This window comes from Propithecus coquereli, unplaced genomic scaffold (assembly GCF_000956105.1).
Source record: "Propithecus coquereli isolate 6110/MARCELLA unplaced genomic scaffold, Pcoq_1.0 Scaffold473, whole genome shotgun sequence".
NCBI classification, from domain to species: Eukaryota; Metazoa; Chordata; class Mammalia; order Primates; family Indriidae; genus Propithecus; species Propithecus coquereli.
Window position 1 is genome coordinate 1,920,541 of NW_012150541.1, and position 20,924 is coordinate 1,941,464.

The 20,924-nt window shown below is 42.5% G+C and overlaps 1 protein-coding gene across 1 annotated transcript in view; it reads left to right on the forward strand.

The window, feature by feature from the left end:
* Nucleotides 1-20,924, forward strand: part of ADAM12 (ADAM metallopeptidase domain 12) — a 307,846-nt gene that overhangs the window by 81,176 nt on the left and 205,746 nt on the right. The window contains exon 3 of the mRNA XM_012655353.1: nt 6,984-7,057. Coding sequence (XP_012510807.1) covers nt 6,984-7,057 — 74 coding nt within the window. The remainder of the gene's footprint in view (nt 1-6,983; nt 7,058-20,924) is intronic.

Genomic DNA, 20,924 nt, shown 5'->3' on the forward strand with positions numbered 1-20,924 from the left:
ATTAATTTCTTTCTATTTTTAGTAGAGATGGGGTCTCGCTCTTGCTCAGGCTAGTCTCGAACTCCTGAGCTCAAACAATCCACCCGCCTTGGCCTCCCAGAGTGCTAGGATTACAGGCATGACCCACCACACCCCGCCCATGAATAGCTTTTATAATACTCGAGCCAGGGCTGTTAGTGCCACCACTGAAGGGTTTAAGAAAGGGCATCACTAAGCCAGGAAAGTCCAGTTGGGGGGATTTTCCCCAACCTCCCCTTTGTAACGGATGTCGGGATGAGGGGGTGATAAAACCAAATTTTAGATGTGATAAATTTGAGAAATCAGTATCATAGTATTTTCCAGACTGCTTTCTGATAAGTCATGTCATCATTCCCTTCCTCCAACCCAACAACAGGCTGGAGAAGGGAACGGATTCGTGTCGTTTGCTTCAGAATTAGCCATGTCCTCAGACAGACACATATGCTTGGTGGACTGTCATGCCATAGCATTCAGATGCATGGAGGAAACTAGAAATATTTTGTTGAATAAATAAGGCTTTAAGATGCTCTGGCTATAGCTACAGTAATCTAAAATGAAAATCTAAAATGTCTGCTACAAATTTAAGCATTGGTGCTCATACCAGTCGCAACAGGATAAAGAACTTGAACTGAGAGCATCACCCAGGCCAGAGATGATGTGGTTTATGCCTTTTCCTGCCAGGAAGGGAGAAGCAAGTTGAAAAACTGAGAATCTGGTATGCTGCAGAAATACAGTGAGAAGATTCTGTACTACCGATAATCCAACATTTTAACACACAAACAACATCAACTACATTATGTATCTTTCAAAAACAACTTTTACCTAAGGATGGTATGTGCTGTCCTGCACATTTGGACAAGTTGTTTGCTAATGTTAATTTTCATCAGGAAAAATTATCAATAACTCATCAATAAACATTATCATTTATGTAATAACTAATAGGCCCCAAGCCAGGGGCGCTCTTTCATGGTGCCACAGTGCCTTAATGCCTTTCTGTGTTACACTGCAGTTAATTCAATTTTGTCCTCTCTAAATTCCACAGTGCACATATCTTCCAGGCTGTGGAACTAGCACACTAATATTAAAGTGGTAATCAAGATCGCTTCTAAATATTCATAGCAATAAATGACTCCCTCGTGCCCCATGAATGCCAGGGCTGCAGCCTGAAGCATTTATTTAGTGCCGGAGAGGGATCTAGTTATTTTAGAGTTCCCTTGAATGCAATATTTTAATATTGTTGTTCTGCTTGAAAAATTAGATCTCTCTGAGCTTTCCAGTATTGACAGATGAGATGAGTGACTTTGGCTCAGACCTGACCGTAGTCTTTGGAAGGATAACCTGGGCGTCGTGTGATGGAGATGGCTTGGCTGTTGACCCCACGTCGCACTTTCTGGATGGTAATTCCCTCCTGCCTGCCGGCGCCATGCTGCTCTGCTACGATGTCATGTCACCTGCATGATGAAGGGCAGGTTTCCTAAGTCAGTGAAAATTTCTTACTCTTTGGAGACAAACACCAAGGAGATGATGCTGTACGTCAGAGAAAAAATAAACGCCCCTACACCCATGAAAAGCTACATTTATGGACTCCAGATATTTTGCACCCATTATGGGAGAAATAATTTGGATTCAAATTCGGATCAGTCTCCAATTACACGAATTGAAGAAAGGCAGAACAACATGAATAATAGCAAGAAGATAAAAAAAAACCCTGTATCTAATCAACTAATGCCTTTTTACACATTTGTTCATACTGCCAGTGAATAGGATGCCCAGAGCAGGTGCTGTGGGTGACCTCTGAGAGACCACGGCAGCTGGGCCTGGCCATCCCAGCTGGCCAAAACCCCTTTCTGTAGGAGGTCCTGTGCCTCCTGGGAGCACATACGTGTCTGATAAGTGTGACCCAGTGACAAAGCTGCTGTCCTAGGAGGGAAGGGGGATTCTGGGTAAATGCCATGTCAACTTTGGAATTTATCTCCCCACCTTCACGTTCCAGCAAAGTGACTTAGATCTGAGCCTGGACGGAATTTGGAGTGGGGTATAGGTTAAAATAGCAAGAGCTATTTCACAAGAAACCCTATATAAATTCGACCTCAGCTGAAGTCCTGTATTATAATATGATTGCACACGCACATATATACATGCATGTACATGCATGCAGGTAGGGATGTCAATGAAGATCGGTGCCTTACAACTTAAGAGGCAGTGAAATGGGAAAAATGCATCAACGCACTTGTCCTTTCAAACTAAAAAAAAATTCATTCTTATGATTTTGGAGTAAGCAAGAAGATGTTGAATGTTGCCATGACTTCTTCCTGGCACCTTTGTTAAAAAGAACTTAGCTCCAAAGTCTAATACTTCTCTCTCCGCACAGCTCTTTCCTTCTCTCCTGCCCAGCATCCCATAGGAAGTGGTCCTGTTCCCTCTGGGATGTCCATGCCACAGATTTCTGTTCTATTTTGGCTGGCACCTGCTGGCTCCTTCACCTCCACCTGGATCCTCCCCTGGCCTGCAGCCGCTCTTGCCTGTGTAGTCCCCGATCCGGATCACACCCCTACCTCCACCTACTTTTTCCAACCTAACATTGGGCCCTGAACACTGCTGGAGAAAGACAGGTATGTGTGGGTGAATGAGAAATAAACCTGTTCTGAGGAAGAGGAGAGTAAGGGAGCATCGCTTCCTTCCAAAGAGCACAAATAAAATTGAGCAAAGTAAAAGGAACCCACACGCAGACATCTTATGGGGGCACTGCTGAACATGGGAGAAAAAGGGAAGATCACAAAAGCAGCCAGAGAGAAAATTGGATCCACCTGTGCAAGGAGCCTGAGGGCTGCTTCTCAGCAACAGATCTCCACCTGCCGCTGCAGATCAGCAGAGCAAAGACAGACTTTTTAATACGCGGTGCTGGGACAGTTGGTTAATCACAATTTAAACAGTGAAACTGGACTCCTGCTTTGTACTAGACACAAAAATCAAGTTTAGGTGGGATACAGTCTTAAATACAAGAGACAAAATGATGAAACATTTAGAAGACAACACAGGTTGCTTGTTGATGTTGGAGTAGGGAAGAATTTCTCAAATGAAATGTAAAGTTGAAACCATGAAGGACTTTACTACAACCAGGGCCTTTCATTCACCAGAACACAGTGAAGAGGGCGGAAAAGACAAGGCACACACTGGGAGAAGATTATTGTGATGTGTGTAACAGACAAAAGAATAGCATCAAAATATAGAAAAAATTAAGAATGGGACAAGAGGAGGAGGAAAAAAGGAAAGAAAATGTTCAAAAAACATGAGGAAGTATATCACAGAAGAAAAATGTTCCCTCCATAAACCTAAGAAAAGATCCTGTGCCTCGTTACTGAGGGAGATATAAACGAAAACCCCAACGAGATACAATTTCACAGTCAGCAGATGGGTGTTTCCTGACTTTTAAAATTTTTGCCAAATATTCATGAGGATATGGAGTGTTAGGGACATTTATCCACTAAGAGAGGGAGTATAACCTGTTTGTACTTTGGAAAACAGTTTAAAGATCCCCAGTAAAGTCAAACATGTGCAAACCTCACCACCAGATATGCCCGGGGAAACTCGGGTCTGTCTGGTAAGGTTTATGTACACAAGAACGTTCATAGCAACATTGTAAGAGCAAAAGGAAGGGTCAGGAAAAAACCCAAACGTCCCTCTGTAGGAGAATGGATGTATACGTTGTTCATATAATAAAATACCATATAGCAGTGAAAATATATGGAGTACAGCTACACACAACCACATGTGTGAATCTAGCAGATATAAGATTAGCTAAAAGAAACCAGTCTAGTCATAGAAGAATGGACAAAATATGAGGCCATTTTTATAAGGTTCAAAACTGGGTAAAACTAAATAGTACATTGCTTAGGAATGTATACACTGGGAATAAAGCTATAAAAGAAATTAAGATCATGATTGACAGAAAATTCAGGATAATGGTTCTGTCTCGTGAGGAATGAAGAAAATAATGACTTTGGGGTGAGGGGGTGGAGGGACTGAGCTGCCTCTCCTTTGTCCCCCAAATTCCTATGTTGAAATCTTAAGCCCTAGTACCTTAGAATGTGACTGTATTCAGAGACCCTTTAAAGAGGTAATTAGGGAAAAATGAGGTCATACGAGTAGGACCTGATCTGAAAATGGCTGGTGTGTTTATAAAAAGACATCAGCACACAGACTGAGAGGCCGTGTGAGGACATGGCAAGAAGGCAGCCGTCTGCACGCCAAGGGGAGAGGCCTCAGAAGAAACCAGCCCTGCCAACAACTTGATCTTGGATTTTCCAGCCTCCAGAACTGTGAGGCAATTAATTGCTGTTTGAGCCACCCAGTCTGCAGTGATTTGTTATGACAACCCTAGCAAGCTAATACAGGGGCTTCTAAGATTCTGATAATATTCTGCATTTTCAGCTGGGTGGTAGGTATCCCTGTGGTTATTTTGTTGTTTTTCAAATTGTATTTACACATTTTATATGCTCTTTTGGATGTACTTTCCCAATTAAAAAAATAGAATTACATTTCTGGCCTATTGATTGCATTTAGTTGATTTCCTCAGCAAATGCAGTTAACTTTAAGCATCCAACAAAAGATGCTGTTCCATTAGGGTAATCGATACATCATTTCTGAGAAAAGGAATACTGCATTTCACCAGTACTGCTTCGTCATCTCCAATGGACAGCAGTCGAAAGTTGAAAGAACACATGCTGTCAAACTAGAAAGTCTCCAGCAGTTAGAGGTTTTGAAGTGAAATAGCTGTTTCCCCCTCTCTGTTGATTTCCCCTGGGCCGTTCATCTCTCAACTGGAATACATAAGGGTCTCCTTGCTTCCCTGGAGGAAAGTGTACTCTTTGAAAGATGCTGATGTTGGAATGTTACAACAGCTATTGTGGGTACTTGATGTGGAATTAGTACAGATGTTAACATTTAAACTAGCTCAGTTCTTTGGGGGAACAAAGATGCCACAAATAATTTATTTTCATTCACAAATACAATTGTCAGGATTTCTCTTTAAGATAGTGATATGTATGCTGGTATCTTAGGCAAACACAATTTGTAACTAATGTGATATATATATATACACACACACACGTATAAAACAAGTTATACACACAAACATACATATGGTATGTGGGCACGTTTTGACAGAATATTGAGACATATTTTCTAATTATTTTATAAACATAACCTTATTTTTCAAAGATATAATTAGTACATACTACAAACCCTGGAGAGAACATTATATAAGTGTTTGTAATTAAATCCAAGTGTCAGCAAGTGTAAGTAAATATGGACAAAAGTCCCTGTGAATAGACTCAAAAGAAAATACCTGTACAGGGCTTACACACGCTTTTACACGCTATATTAAAAAGAATTGATATGTGTTCAATATCACGTAGGATTGAATAGTAATATTAATTTTAAAAGTTCAGCAAATACTCAGAAATCCATACAATTCTTATAAGCACCAGACTGTGGCCAAATATATAAATTAAGAAGTGTTTGTTTAGTCTTTTGCTGGAATGAATCTATAACAAACAAAACCTATTTAGAACCAGAAAATATGCATAAGAATTTTGTGTGTATGAAAAATTTACCAGTTTAATTCTCAGGCTTATGTGGCTATTTAAAATGATATCGTCCACCGATTAAAATTGACAAAGAGCCTTCTTAAAGCACACGTGAAACAAACCTCTGGTTTGCATCCAATTTTACCTCCTGAAGGAACCAATATTTAAAATAGTCTATTACTCAGGAAGCAATGGGATGGTGCAAGTCCTAGGTCTTTATCCTTAACTCAGAGCTGTAAAAAGAAACTTTCCATGAAGATGGAAATGTTTCAAATCTGTGCTGTCCAGTAGTGGTAGCCACTAGCCACCTGTACCTCCCGAGCCTTGAAATGTGCCCAGTGTGACCAATGAACTAATTTTTAAATTTTAGTTCATTTAAATACAAATAGATATATGTGGCTAATGGCTACCATAGTAGACATAAGAAAACTACAAGAAAATTTGCAAAGGGCTGCCCTAAAATTAAACTGAATAGTATTTTAAACTTTGATTCTCCCCCAATAATATGACATTCGTTGGTACATGTTTTGCCTTTTTCCCAAAACTCCGTGACCTTCGGTTGTTGTGGGTTTTGTTTAAATTTCATTTCATTTTAACTAATTATTTTCATTGGATATTTGGATATTTGTAACCTACAATCTATTTTCTCCTAAAGTGTAGTATATGTAGGTAGTCGGTTCAGGGTATAGCTGAAACACTATATTGTTGAAAGATCTCTTCAACTCTGGAATTATAATAGCTCCTTTCAAATACAAAATATTAGAAAACTATGTATAAACTTCTCATTCTCATAGCTCTTGTACAATTGTAAACCCAAAAGAACTCGCAGAGCAAAGGCAGGAAAAAACCAACACAGCTAAGGAAACACTAATTTAATGTGGTCATGATGATGTCCCAACAGACCGGTCCCCACTGGCAGGGCTCATGCCTTGCTGACTGGTAAGAAGTAGGTGCCTTCGAGGTTGTGGTGCCTGTTCCATGGGATGGCCCGATTCTCCCTCCACTTTTCTCTCTTTAAGCTGCTAAGAAACTTTCATTTATACACTGGGCTGACATGGCATTTGGCCTGTTCTTAGGTTGACTGCATCATTTATGACTTGAAGGAGTCGATGCTGTGGAGGAGGAGAGAGTGGGGTCAGGAGGGTCCCAGGGTATGTGGCCGAAGGAGCAGAATGCTGGGGCCGCGTCCATGTCCTCTGGGAAGGCGTTGTGTGTTCCAACTCTTGCCCTAAGCTCCTGCGCTAGGAGTCTCACAATGTTCCCAAAAAGAAAACCTATTTTTCTCTCCCTCTGTCGAATATGCCTGTGGAACATGTTCAGATGTTGGCAAGTCAATGTCAAACGCTTTTCCACTGACTTTGCTTTCTTACCTTTCAGAATCATCCAGAAGTGCTGAATGTTCGAATACAACTGGCAAGCAAAGAACTGATCATAAATCTGGAAAGAAATGAGTAAGTCAAGTAAATTCTTGTTTATTGCATGATAGAACGTTAAGACAACATGGGAAGAGAAGTGCTCGCGATTTACGTTGGTGTTTAGAGAACCAGAGTTAAATGCGTGGATCCGTAATCCGAATTTGGATTTGAGGTAGGAATTAACTTCAAAAAATTATCCAGTGGAAAAAAAAAATTTTATTATTCTAAAAAGGGACTTTACAACTCAGCAAGTTTTTTCATAGTTCCAATTTTTTTTTTTTAGAGCCTGATTTTTCAAGGATAGAATTTGAGCATCCCCTGTCTGTTCAAATAACAGTGTTCCATAATTAGTTGACTTCTGACAATTCTTGGATTATATAAGAGGAAACAGCTTCAAATGGACAGAAACTCTTTTCTTCCCAAGAAATACCAAGAGTTTATTTTATCTTTCAAAGCTTATCTCCAGTGGTTTGAACTATTAATTTCATCTTTTTATTTAAACATTTGGTCCTTTTTGGGAAAAATTATCTAAATTTCCAGAAAATGGTATGATATTTTTTTCTGGACCACATGAATGTTATCTATTTGGTATGCCTTACCAGTAGAAAACCATGTCTGTCTCCAAGTATAAGTAAAAACAGCTCCTTTTCTTGTCATTCTATACTCTAGCTATAACCCCAAGGATTCCTCAGATCTAAGGGACCCCTTAAAATTCTGTTTCATTGGTACCAGAAAGGAAGAGCTTATTGGTTCTAAGTTCTAAGAAGAAATCTGTATTTCAAGGAATAAACCAATTCTCCATGTCCTACTTGATTCAAAATAGCAGTTTCTGTCCTCCAGAAGTGCTGGTTCCTGTTCCTCCCCCATCAGCAATACACTGATTTTTGCGGAAACAGCCGTGTAGGCAGGGCAGCCTCACCGGAGTGAGTTCTGCCAGGGGTGTGGGGTCACAGAAACCTGCCTTAGCATCTCCGTGTGAACAAGTCAGATCATTTACTTGTACTGGTGATGAAAATATGCATAAAATCATGCTCCTTGGGATCGGCAACCTGCTTCTTTGTAGTTTTTTTTTTTCCTACATGCTTACCTTTCACCATTAAGTGGGTCAAAAGCTTTGTGAACAGGAAACATGTTTTTAGCTTTTCTTGTGACGTGATGATCTTAAAATAGAGATTCAGGCACATGTGTTGGTGGATAATTGGGGATCTGAACAGAAAACCATATATTGCTTTTGATATGTCTCTCTTGGCAAAGTAAATATCTTTGTACTCGTCTTTTCATGTAAGAATACTGTGGAACTGTTTTTATGTTGCTGTTTATATGTGGTTTTGAAATTATCTCGGGAGGAAACTAGGTATTCCCTGAAAGAGCAAAAGAAAATAAGGCTTCTGGTGGTGATGCCCAGCTCCATGGAGCTGTTGTGATTGGCGGCTGGATTCAGGAAGTTTCTTTGTTGTACCTGCTCCCATTGTTAGGCCAGAACTTGGTGCAGAGCATGAGGGAGGCTGGTCTTGGACTCTTTATACAGTGTTGCAACTGCAGGTAGAGAAGTGGAAATGGACTTAGTAGAAACTTTAAGTTGTTTGTTTTCTTTATGAAAGGAATACCTGCCCAGTGAAGAAAACCGAACGCTGGATGGGGGCAAAAGAACCAAAAACAAAACAAAACAAAAAGTACTCCTACTACCAAACACAACCCTGGTTAATATTTTGGTGAATTATATGGATTTTTTCCTTATAAATAAGGCTTTGCTTCTTTTGTCTTCTTAGTTGATATCATAGTCTGAGTGCAATTTTATATCCTCCTACTTCTTTTAGTTTTATAATGGACATACATTTCCACGTAGAAATAACTGCTTAGAGCCCATCTAGTTCTCTGAGTTTATAAAGTAGCTTAATAGCCTTGTCCGTGGTTCTCTCTGAAAATGATTTACCTTCCGTTACTGCAGAAAGTGTAATACCTGTGGACTAGCGGACAGTGTTAATTTGTATAAACATCATTTTAAAAGGTGCCTTAATTTGCTCCCTTTCAATTCCGGGTCTTTCACAAGAAAAAGTTGGAAACAAACTACCTCTTCTCAATTTATTTCTCTCTTCCCGACCTCTATCAACCTACATTTTTGAAAATATATGGAGAGTATATAATATGTTTCTATGGTATTCTATAGCTTTATTTTTACTTGTAGTACTTCTAACAATTGTAGAGATTCCATTCTGTTAAAAGTAACATTTACATAATTAGAGCGTGCCGGTGTTATTATGCATTACCCCAAATACTTCAGTATAACAATTTTTTGAAAAAGGTTACATGTCTATTCTAAATGCACTATACTTGAGGCAATGAATACTAAAAATCTACAATTTTATAAGTGGAGTGAAATGCTTGGACCCTATTAGTGTATAATGCTGTCAGACACAAAAGGTAATCAGTGTATGATAGAGTTTTTAATTTGCATAGTCTTTGGCCCAATAGATCCAATTCAGAGAGTTTATCCAAATGAAGCTATTATATAAGAACTCAGAGATAAAAATATAAGCAAAAGTCATTTAAATATTTAATAGCCAGTACTATAACAGAGGGCCTGACCAATCACTAGGTAAGCTGGTTGGTCCCTGTTTCTGTGCCTTCAGTCCAGGAACTGGCCCTGTGCTCAAGGATGTTCACTGCAGAACGTTTTACCTAAAAGTACCTCAGTAGGCTATATTAAATAAATTATGGCATGGCTATGAAACAGAATACTATGCAGCAATTAAAAATGATGGATTTTTTTATTGTAAAAAAAATTCAAGGTCTAATCAATGTAAACAGAATGTGAGAAAACAGTTTACATAGTATTCAGTTTTTATTTTAAAATTATACACATGGCATGTATCTCTAGGTAGTAAGATTATGGAAGATATTTACTTTTTGTCTTGTTTTATGACAAGAAAATATTTAAAATTAGGAAAACCTTTTTCTTTCGAAGGAAAATCTGTTGTAAAAGTTTGACTATGGAGAGAAGAACGTTGAAGTATTTATTATTGATTTATTATTCATAAAATTTATTTTAAATTTATTTAAATTTATTATTCATAAAAAGAAAATGGTAAAAGGCCATTTTGAAAGGCCTCCAGCAACTTTCAGAGGGCAAAAAGGTTTACCTATTGAATATTAGGTCTTTAAATATCCAGAAATTTATTTTAATTGGAAACCTGCTTAGAAACCATAACCTAAATAAAAGTGGCTCCGGTCCCTTAAATCATAAGTGTTATAATCCATAGCTGATGCTGAAAGAGTCATCTAATTAACCCTACTCAGCATGCTTCCTTGGTAAACCAATTCTTCATGGCATAGCACTGATTTTTTATTGAATAGTTTTTCAGGGGATCTACTTTATTTGCTTTCTAACATCCTTAATTTGTGCAAAGATTGGATGCTGTTCACTTAAAATCTGTGTTTGTATAGCCATAATTGAATGTTTAAAGAAACGCAAAGCTTCCCATGAGAAGCATTTTCCACAGTGTTGCTGTCTGCCTACGGAACTGCAGAAACCAGGTTTACGACTTTCATGACTGCTGGATCCCCGTGGACTCTCGGGCCATTCCTCAAACAGGTGTTCTGTGAAACTGCGTCTTTGATCAAAATGCTTTATTGGGTAGGCTGGCCAGCTTAGACATCCGTTTTTCCAGCTTAGGATAATTAAGAACGATGGTGGCAGATCACACTCCCTCCGTCTCTCAAGCCGCGAGCCCTGCTCCCACCCCTGACGGAAGGCAGTTGCTGTGGGGAGTCCACGGCCGGCAGAATTTATACATGGGGTGTCTCTGGGCTAGAAGAACTTCAGCACTGACTTTTATTTAGTCTGGAACAATTCCAGACATCTCTTAAGGGTTAACTTTAATTAGTATTTGCTCTAGAACAATAGCAGAGAAGGCATTTTAAAATTGTCAAACATGGGTGTAAATGTTTGGAAAGGCATTTATTTCAGATCATCTTTCAGAACAACATAGAGCAGAGTGCAGAAACGTAGCCAGTGTGGAGTGGCCATAGATGGAGTACGGTTGGCTGGATAACTGTCCCGAGGACGTCAATCCATTGTTCACATTGACCCGACCCACTGTCCACAGGTGACTGAGATTGTCACTGGTGGCCTCAGGGCTGTGCTGGCCCACGGCTTCCTCAGCCATCTCGATGAAGATGTCAAAGGTGCGCTGATCACATTTCCTGGCAACGCAAACCTGGGCGGATCACTGTGCTCGGCGCGGCACAGTCTGGATTATGAAGATTTCAGCAGTTTGGATCAATGGGCCAAAACTAACAAGATGAGATTTAATGGGGATAAATGTAAAATCCTATGCTTGGGTTAACAAAAAAATAAATCTTGCAAGTTCAGGGGAAATTTGCTAGCAGTTCTCGTGACTGAGACCTGCAAATTCAAGAGGAGCTCCCGAGGCAGTGCAGCTGCTAGGAAGGTGACTGCCACCCGAGTGTGGCTGGGGGAAGGTGAGGGTCCTAGACCGGGGCGAGGGAAGTGTCATCCTTCTGCTGTGCAGTGACCCTGGCCAGGCCACAGCCAGAACCCTGCGCTCTGTGCTGTTCCGAGCCCTACATCTGAGAGCCTCCTGCCACTTTGTTCTTTCGTCTCCCACTAAGCAAGGACGTCCCTGAGGTCAGGGGCAGGGTCTTAGCATCCTCCCCCCACCACTGCCACACAGCCTGGCTTGTCATAGGCACTCGATACATTCTTCTCAAATGAGTGAGTGACGGAACCTGGGCACCCCGGCCCCAGGCAGAAGTGAGTCCCCGGGAGATTGAAGGTCTGTCTCGAGTGACGTGAGACAATTCAAGGAGAAAGTTCTCTGGCAAGGACACAGGGTCTGGAGTTACGAGCCCTGGCTTCTATAAGCCCAGCCGAGCTGCGGACATTCTCCCATTTCCTCATCTGCAAAGTGGACTAAACGTCCCTGTATGGTCTGTGTGGGAAGATTAACAGTCATGTTATTTCCGATGGTCAGGTTTGGATGACTCTCAGTAGTGTTTCTCTGTGGATCCAGCGATGTTAATTATTTTACCTAATTATACCCTTGGCTTCACTGTAACTATGTTCTGTTTCAGACTTTCTGAATTAGTGAGAATCGGGTTATGCCCACTCTTTACCTGTAAGTCTTGATGACAGCCGGACGTCTCAACTCTGACCTGGGAAGGATTAGCCGGGCTCAGCCTTTGGGTTCCTGCTGTGTAAGGTTCTTAGTTTGACAGCCTTGACCTTCTCAGAAATTGAGCTTTTGAAGTCTCTGTTTGAGTGTTATTTCTTCACACTTCCACTGTTGCAGAAGGAGCCTGGCCTGCGCTTTGGAACCAAGAGCTCTAACCGCTTGGTGGGTTCTAATTATGGACTAAATGGATGAGAACAAAACCAGAACTCGCCTGTCTAGTTTCGTGTTTCCATCTCTCAGCTTCCCTTCTACTGTTTACAAATCTTTATCAGAATATTTACTTGTGCATTATTGAAGTCGTCTGTTCATTCACTCACTCACCTAGTCACTTATTCACAAATATGTGTTCAGTACCAGACACTGTGATGGACACTGGGGTAGAGTGGTGAGTAAGATAAAGTTGTCCTCGGGAGGTTAGTCAAGGATCCCAGCACTCCGCAGATCATTACAAAAACAATGAGTGAGTGACGGTAGGTGCCGAGGAGGCAAGGTCTGGGGCCGTGGCCTGGTCTGGGGAGGAAGGTGCATGATGGCGCGGCATTTGCTCTGTGCACGTGTGGAGGTGCGCCGGGTAAGGGAGGGCGGGGAGTAGAGGGTTCGAGAGAGAAAGAAGAGCACAGGTCAAGTCCTGAGGAAGCTTTTCAGGAACTAGAAAGGTCACTGCTAATGAGTAAGGAGGAGAGTAACGAGACAGAGATAGGCCAGGCCGTGCAGGGTCTTGTGCGCCATGACAAGGATCTCGCGGTTTTTCCATAAAGACAGCGGCGCACGTGGAAGACAAGGCCTATAGGCAGGGCAAAGACATGATGAGATTCAGTTCTTTAAAGAGCCTCTGGCTGCAGGTGAAGACTAGGTGGGAGGAGGTGAGGAGTGAGCGTGGTTAAGGGACCACGTGCCGCTGTTGTCTAGGGGAGAGCAGGTGGTGGCTTGAAGCACGGGAGTATCTGTGGGAAGGAATGAGTAGTTGAGGAGTGTTCAGGAGGCAGAATGGGCAGAAATCTGATGAGCAGTTGAACGCATGGAGTAATGGAAAGGGAGACGTCAAGGACAGTGTCGCCAATGCTGGAGAACAGTGACTCCTTTGACCGGGATAGAGAACTCCGGAAGAGGACTAAGAACTTGCCCTTGGAGCAGGGGCCAGAGGCGCAAAGATGCAGCTTATAGTGGGCGTGGTTCTCAGAGTCTGGGAGGGGTGGATATTGGGCCTAACAGAATCCATTCTGGAGGTGACCTGTGGAGGGCTCTCATGCAGAACTGAGCATGATGTTTCTTTGGGGCTCACGAATGTTTGCAGCTGACCCAAATATAGCAATGGCTGGTGGCTGTGAGCTGGAGAGCATGAGCCTGCAGTGGGTAGGACACGGGTAGGCGTTGGCTGTGCCCCTAATAGTATCCGCAGAGCTGTCACAACCCAAGGTGGTGCCAGTGCTCCCCTGAATTTCTCAGCTGGAGTCTATGGTGGGTAGGACACGGGTAGACGGGTTCACTGTGCCCCTGACAGTATCCGCATAGCAGTCGTAATAACCGAAGGCGATGCCAGTGCTCCGCTGAATTTCTCAGCTGGAGTCTAGCGGCATGAGCCTCTGGCTTCCAGCTGCCATTCTATATCCTTATGCTGGTCTGTGTCCACTCAGTGGGTGTCCCCTACCAGGAACTCATACATAGACCCTTCCCCCCCTTGAAATCTAGAGCATTGCTTCTGGACCACCAGCATTGGGACCACCTGGGCGGGGGGCTTGTTAAAAAGGCAGATGCCTGGTCCTACCTCTCTCCATTGATCCAGAATCCCCAGCTATAGGGCCTGGTGATGTATATTTTTAACACATTCTCCTAGGAGTTATATTCACACTTTACTTGGAGAGCCACTAGCCACATGTGACTATTTAAATTAAACTTAATTTAAATAAAATTAAAATTTTAGTTCCTTGGACATACTGGCTACAGTTCAAGGTCTCAAAAGCCACCTAGGGCTACATGGACATTTTCATCATCACAAAAAGTTCTGTTAGAAAGTGTTGGGACTGGCAGGGAAATGCCAACCCATTGGACCCTTCTGGTTTGGGGTTTCTGTCTTAGCTGAGGCATTGCCCACAGGAATGTCTGCAAACTTTCCTACAGGGGTGACCAACACCTCTCAGGCTGCCCAATGCCTGCAGCATAATAAGCCTGTCCCCTGCCTCAGAGCATCAGATGGTACCAGTGGTCATCTCTGCCCACCTTGCTGAAGGGGGTGATGGTGCCATTGAAAATTCTCTAAATGGGACTGTGGACTCATGGGATTGACACCAGCTACATGGACATCAGTCCAACTCGACCAAATTCCTTCAGCTTTAAGTTAAAATCTCTCGCCCTCAACATTTGAGATCTTTTTAATTTTTGTTTCCTGAATGAGAGCTAAATTCCCTTGAGCTTTTCCCCCTCATTTCATCCTTTGAAGTTGTACAGACGTTGGGAAAGGTCAGAACACCATTTTTAGAGTTTTTGTTCCTCAACCCAACTCAACTTGAAAGTGCCTAAATGAGTTAAGATCAACCTTTTTAAAACAGGCCCCTCTGGGTTCCAATTTGAGAGTGTGGTGTCCTTGAGCAAACTCTTTAAAGTTAGAAGAATTATTAGAAAAGGGCATTTGATACGAAAGTAGAGTTCCACGTTTAATTACGTCACTTGCAATCCTTCGCCTCATATGCTGTGGCTTAGTTTTCCAATGAGGACCCTGCTGCAGACTTGGGGTTTCTTTCCCCAATGCTGTGTCCCAGGTGGATGACAATGGTCGTCCTGGCTCTTTCCAAGGGGTCTCTGGCAGCTGGGGGAAGAGCTGATGTCATCGTTGTGGAAACTTCCTTGCAGTGCAGCCAGCAGGGGTTACGTGCAGATGTCACAAACGGGGGTGCATTTATGGCCGGTCTCTTGCTGACTTCTCCTAGTTGTCGTGTCCTCAACAGAAAGGCCACGATGCTTCTGTTTGTGTGGTACACCAAGACTCTTCATTGATCACTTAAGACAATATAACTCTCTGGAAAGCTTGAAACTTTAACATAATCTTACTAAGTTCATAAACACAGAATCTGCTAGATTCTTGTAGCATGATGCCACAGGAAACCAAAACCCTACATTACTTTTCTTCAAAAGCGTTGACTTCCAACTCATTAACCTGAGTGGAGTTGAACCCCTGTCTGTGCTTGGCCATGTTTCCCAACGTGCTTGGAAAAACTTCAACTCCGTAGTTACAGCTCTTTCCTTGATTGCTTCTTCCTGGTTTCTTATTTATATTCAGTATTCATACCTTGTTAGAGATGATCAAGAGCTGCCATATACTTCTGTTTACAGTAGCTCGTTCGCTGTGTGCTGATAGCACGTGGCCTGCTGTGCTCCTCATCACAGGTGACGTCTTCAGTAAGGAGCTGGGCCCCATGAGGGACTTACAGACACTTGTACGTGTTCATAGCAGCACTGTTCACAATAGCCAAAAGGTGGAAACAACCCAAATGTCCATCAACAGATGAACAGAAAAACAAAATGTGGTTATGCACACAATGAAATATTAGTCTTCAAAAGGATTGAAATTCTGACACACGCTGCAACATGGATGAACCATGAAGACACCACGCCAAGTGGAGTAAGCCAGACACAAAAGGAAAAACACTGTATCATTCTACTTAGGTACCTTGAACAGGCAGACTCCTAGAGGCAGAAGTAGAGGGTGGTTGCCAGGGGCTGGGGACACTGGGGATGGGAAGTGGTTGACGAGGACGGAGTTTCTCTTTGGGAAGATGAGAGAGTTTTGGAGATAGATGGTGGTGATGGTTGCACGACATCGTGAATCTGTTTAATGCACTGAATTTTACAAATGTTTAAAATTATAAATTTTACGTACGTTTTGTCACAGTTGAAAAACAAAGCTGAGCCCCTGGTATGTTTTTATTATCAGAGAGAAGATCCCCTCCCTGTTCTCCTCATGAACATATATAATGTACGGTAGCAGATGGTCAGTCAACTGTTTATTCTAAATTCTTTTTTTTTTTTTTAACTGTAGGAAAATCCCTCAGTCGATATACTCCATTTAGGCCACTGTTCCCAGTGAACGAATAAGGGTGCAGCCAGGATGCAACTCCCAGGAGCTGACTGACTTTCCTTGACATCCCAGCTCTGAGTCCTGCCCCGCTCTTCCTGGAGCTGCATCCGTCCTCATCCCTCACAGAGGAGGACGTGACTGTGGTGTCAGGGTGAGGATTTAAGTATTAGACTGGGGACAAGCCACCTCAGGTCCTTCATTCTAAAGTAGAGAGAATAATTCCTTCCAGATTGTCAGGACGGCCAGCAGATACGGAACTTAGAGCGCGTGGCCCTGTGCCGCCACCTAAGGAGTGCATGGTGCTTCCTGTCCTTGCTGTCCTTTATTTTTGTCTCACTCTGGCCACTTCTCTCTGTAGGGACAGGAATCCCATCCCCGGGTCTCATCTGCAGCCCACGACGCCCCTGTTCCTGGGCTCTGGCCCTGACCCCTGCTCTCCTGGCCCGTGTCTCCCCCTCTTCTGCTGCCATGGGTCAGCCTGGATCTCCCTCCTTCCCTGCCATGGTCAGCCTGGGTCCATCCAGTGTCCTACGTGCCCTCTGTACCTGCTACTCTTGTCACTTGAGGGTTTGGGAGCCCCTGTTCTCCACTCCACGAGGGCGTCAGGAGCAGGAGAGCTACCAGATCACGTGCATGCTATGGGCTGAGGTGAGCTAGGAGGCCAGTGCAATCTTGTAGCCCTGTAAAGGCCCAGGGACCACTTGTTTGGCTGGCCTGGGTACGGATTAGGTGAGGCAGATGTGACAATTAATTCCCCTCTACCCGTCGCCTGTGTGCAAAAATTAACACACGATCTTCAGACTCCCACACCTCCGGGCATGACATCATTCCATCCACAAAGTCTAATTGCGTATCGCTAAAAAAGGATGCTTTTATCACACCTAAAAATTAATAATTCCTTAATATTATTAAATATCTAGCTAGTAATTACATCTCCCAGTCTCTCCTTGCTCCCTCTCTCTCTACATGTATGCATATATTTTTTTCGTGGCAATTGGATTGCTTAAATCGGGATATAAACACAGTCCCCACATGGCGTGTGTTCGCTACATCTCAAGTCTCTTTTAATATATTGGTTCTCTCTCTCTCTTTTTAATTCTTGCAATTGAAATTTTGCAAGGATTGCAAATGAAACCAGGTCGTTTGCCCAGTAGGATTTTCCACACTCTGTTTGCTGATTGCATCCCTCTGGCGCTGTCTAGCCCGTCCCTCCGCCCCCTGTGTTTCCTCTTAACTGGTAGGTAGACCTACAGCCTTGTGCAGGTCCCGGTTCTGGTCTGGGGCAGGACTACATCTCACGTACCTCGTCCTTGTGCCATGTCAGGGGTTCTGTGACTTCTGTTTGTGTTGCGTGATGTTGGGTTGCTCACTGGGTTCAGGGTGACTCTGATGGTCCCATTATAAGCTCCACCTGGGCCTTTAACCTACCGGGTTCGGTGGCCATTAACAATCAGTGCCTAGACCTTTCTTTAGGTCTTGCCAAACGGCGGCATTCTAATTGAGTCATTCCTTCTTCGTTTATTAGCTGGAACGCTCCTATAGAGAACAACTTTCCTTTGTCAATTATTGGTTACACTGAGGTAGGAGATGAAAGGCAAGATAAAGTTTGGGGGGACCACCTCCAGTCATCGCTCCGCCCTTGCCAGTGGGTACCACTGTGTCCCCCAGGTTAGCCCCTCACACTTGGTGGTTCTCCCCACGGCCCCCTGCTGAGCACCCGCATTGCGGCAGGTTCTGTCGGGGTACGGAGGTGCACCACACCTGTGCCTGAGAGACGGTCGGTGCTGAGTAAAGCCTGACTCTGAGACTGCTCTGCGGAGACCTAATTTCCTTATTGTTTCAAAGACTGAAACATCCCTGCCTCCCCTGTGCCAGCAGATGCTCGGGGTGAGAGCAGGGAAGCGGCTGGGTCAGCGGTGCTGGGGGGAGAAGCAGGGTCTGGATTGGAGTCTAGACACAGAGCCCATCCCAGGGAGGGCTGTTTCCAAGCCGACAATGGCAAGTTAAAGAAACCATTTCATCTGCAAGCAAGTTTGGTCACATGGAGGGACAACGGCCGTAACTGGCCCGCAAAGACCCAAGGCCTGAGAAGACTCAGGCACCCGTGAGAAAAATAAAATGAGGGTGTTTATCTAAAAAGGTTATGAAACATTCACTTCTTTCTTCCCAGTGTGCTAGCACGTTGCACTGTGGGTGAGGAGGGTTTAACGCAAGTGGAGAACAAGAGTTTCTTTATTTTTCTTTATGATTTTCTTTCTTATGAAAAACATGTGGTCAGATAGAGCATGATACAAGACCAAGCCCTCAGCAGGAGGGTTATTTGGGGAGAGGATTTATTTAGATAGTTATTTTCACAGCCCTTCTAAGGCTACCTCTTCAGTTTCAACTGGCCTGGAGAATTTTCTTGGTCGGTTTCATGGTTTTCTTTGAAAATCTGGCAGGCTCCAGTGGGGACGCCCTCTGTGCTGTTTGCAGGCAAGTGGCACCCACTGAAGACCTATCAGTGTCATAGAAGTTCCCTGGGGGTTTGTGGGGTATGGTTATAAAATTAAAAAGCATCATATTTTCAGTGAAGTTCTGATGCTATTATATATTCATATCAACAAAATATATAAGATATTAGGTTGGTTAAATGAAAAAATACAAAATGGCATTAAAAACTTACTAAAAGTACTAACCCTATAATTGAATAAATGTTTAAAATTAACTTAAATTTTGGATCAAATTCATTATCTTGCCAAGTAGAGTTATGATTGTGACGTGATTAGATCGCTTCTTATGTTCTGTCAACACTTCCTGATGCAAAAGCCTTGTACTTTTACATTGGACCATAAATTACCTGCATAGACATTACACAAATCTTCCTTTATTTAGAAAATTTATTCAAGACTACTGCTTTTCCCAAAGTAATTTTGCATGTATGAACCAAAATGTAATGATTGATTTAGATGGCAATATATTAATGAATCAGTTAATTGCTTGGTTTTTACCCTATCATATTATAGAAAAGATTCTAGGTTGCTAGAGGACACATAAATTGACTTCTTCCAGATGTATAAAATATCCCCTACCACCCAAACTAACTCTTCTGCATTTTACTCTGTTTCCAGAGCAGTAATTCTAGTCCATATTGATAGAAATTATGAAAATGACCATTTGAGGAAGTATTATGTATGCCTGTCATTCCTTTACTTTTTTTTTTTTTTTAAGAGCAAAGATGATTTAGTGTGATGTAGGGAAGAAGCATCGAGCCAAGGGGAAGGAAACGTGAAATCTCTGGTATTTGTAAGCTTTGTGACTTTAGGCAAATTAATTAACCTCTCTGGTCCTGAGTTCCTTCACCTGTACTCTGAAGTTAAGTCTTATCACCTTGGGGATTAGATCAGATGATTTTCAGAGGGTGCATTTCCACTCCAAGATCTGTGGCCTCAGTAACATTCTGCATTAGACCACTTACTGCTCGAACTGACCCTACTGGCAAAATTATGCTTCTGACCTAGCTGAGGAGGCACATACAGCATAGTGCATTTGAGCATTGAGACCAACTGAACGATTCCTATGAGAGCAGGTTTCTTATTTAGTCTTATTTTAGTGACCCAGCAACCCTGAGTAGCTCCTCCCACACGGTGCTGACCTCTGTTTCTTGGAGACCTAAGAATCCTACGCTGCATCTCCATGCCCAGAGAAGTCCGTTTTGTTGGGAGATTTAAACATGAGATTCCACATCTGTGGGAAATGTACGCTCCAGGGACACTCCTGGCCAACATGATGAAGCCAGCGTGGAACACCCGATCTGTGGAGATAGGGTGGGAAGTGCCCCAGGGAAGGCGAGACCCCTTGGCCTGAGGTGTGGGTGGCGTGTGATAAAAGCCGGAGGGGCCTTCATGACACAGTGACGCATGATCGAAACCTTGACCTCCTTAAAGTCTTTTAAAATAATTTTAAAAACAATTACGATGGTAAAAGAAAGGCAGTGGGGGGTGGGGGGCCTCTGGGACACTGGTTATGTCCTGTTCACTATAGGTCACAAAAATAAAACACAGGCTTTCTGTGGCAAAACTTGACAACAGTTTTTTTGTTCACAAGGAGCAATTGTACTGCCCTTTTCGAACACATTTTTTTTCTTCCCCTCTGACCTCCCTTGGCTAGGGATCCTGACTGATTTGCAGAGGACATTGTCATTGGAATAAATTTAAGGAAGTGGCCACTTTTTGTTGCCAAAGACAAAACTTGGATAAATATTTTGATGAATAGGCATTTTTTTTTCTGTAATCATTGGCATGGAATTTTTATAAGTGGAAGTAGTGAAAATAAACACAAATATAAAGAGTCGGATTTCTCAGAATGTATTTGTAGTTAAATTTTGATACTGATCTGAGTATAAATAGATATTGTACATATAGTATATACTATATGATATATAATATGGGTTATGTTAGAATACAATGGTTCATTTTATTAGATTGAGCCAATAACCAATGAGTTATGCTTAGAAAAATGTATTAGGGTATACTTTCGATGACTTTTCATAAAACTTTATAGCAGTACAAACTTGGCTTATGCCCTCAAAATAATCTATAGATTTTGATTTAGAAACAGAAATTAGGGCGCCTTAGAAGGTAAGGTCTGATCAATT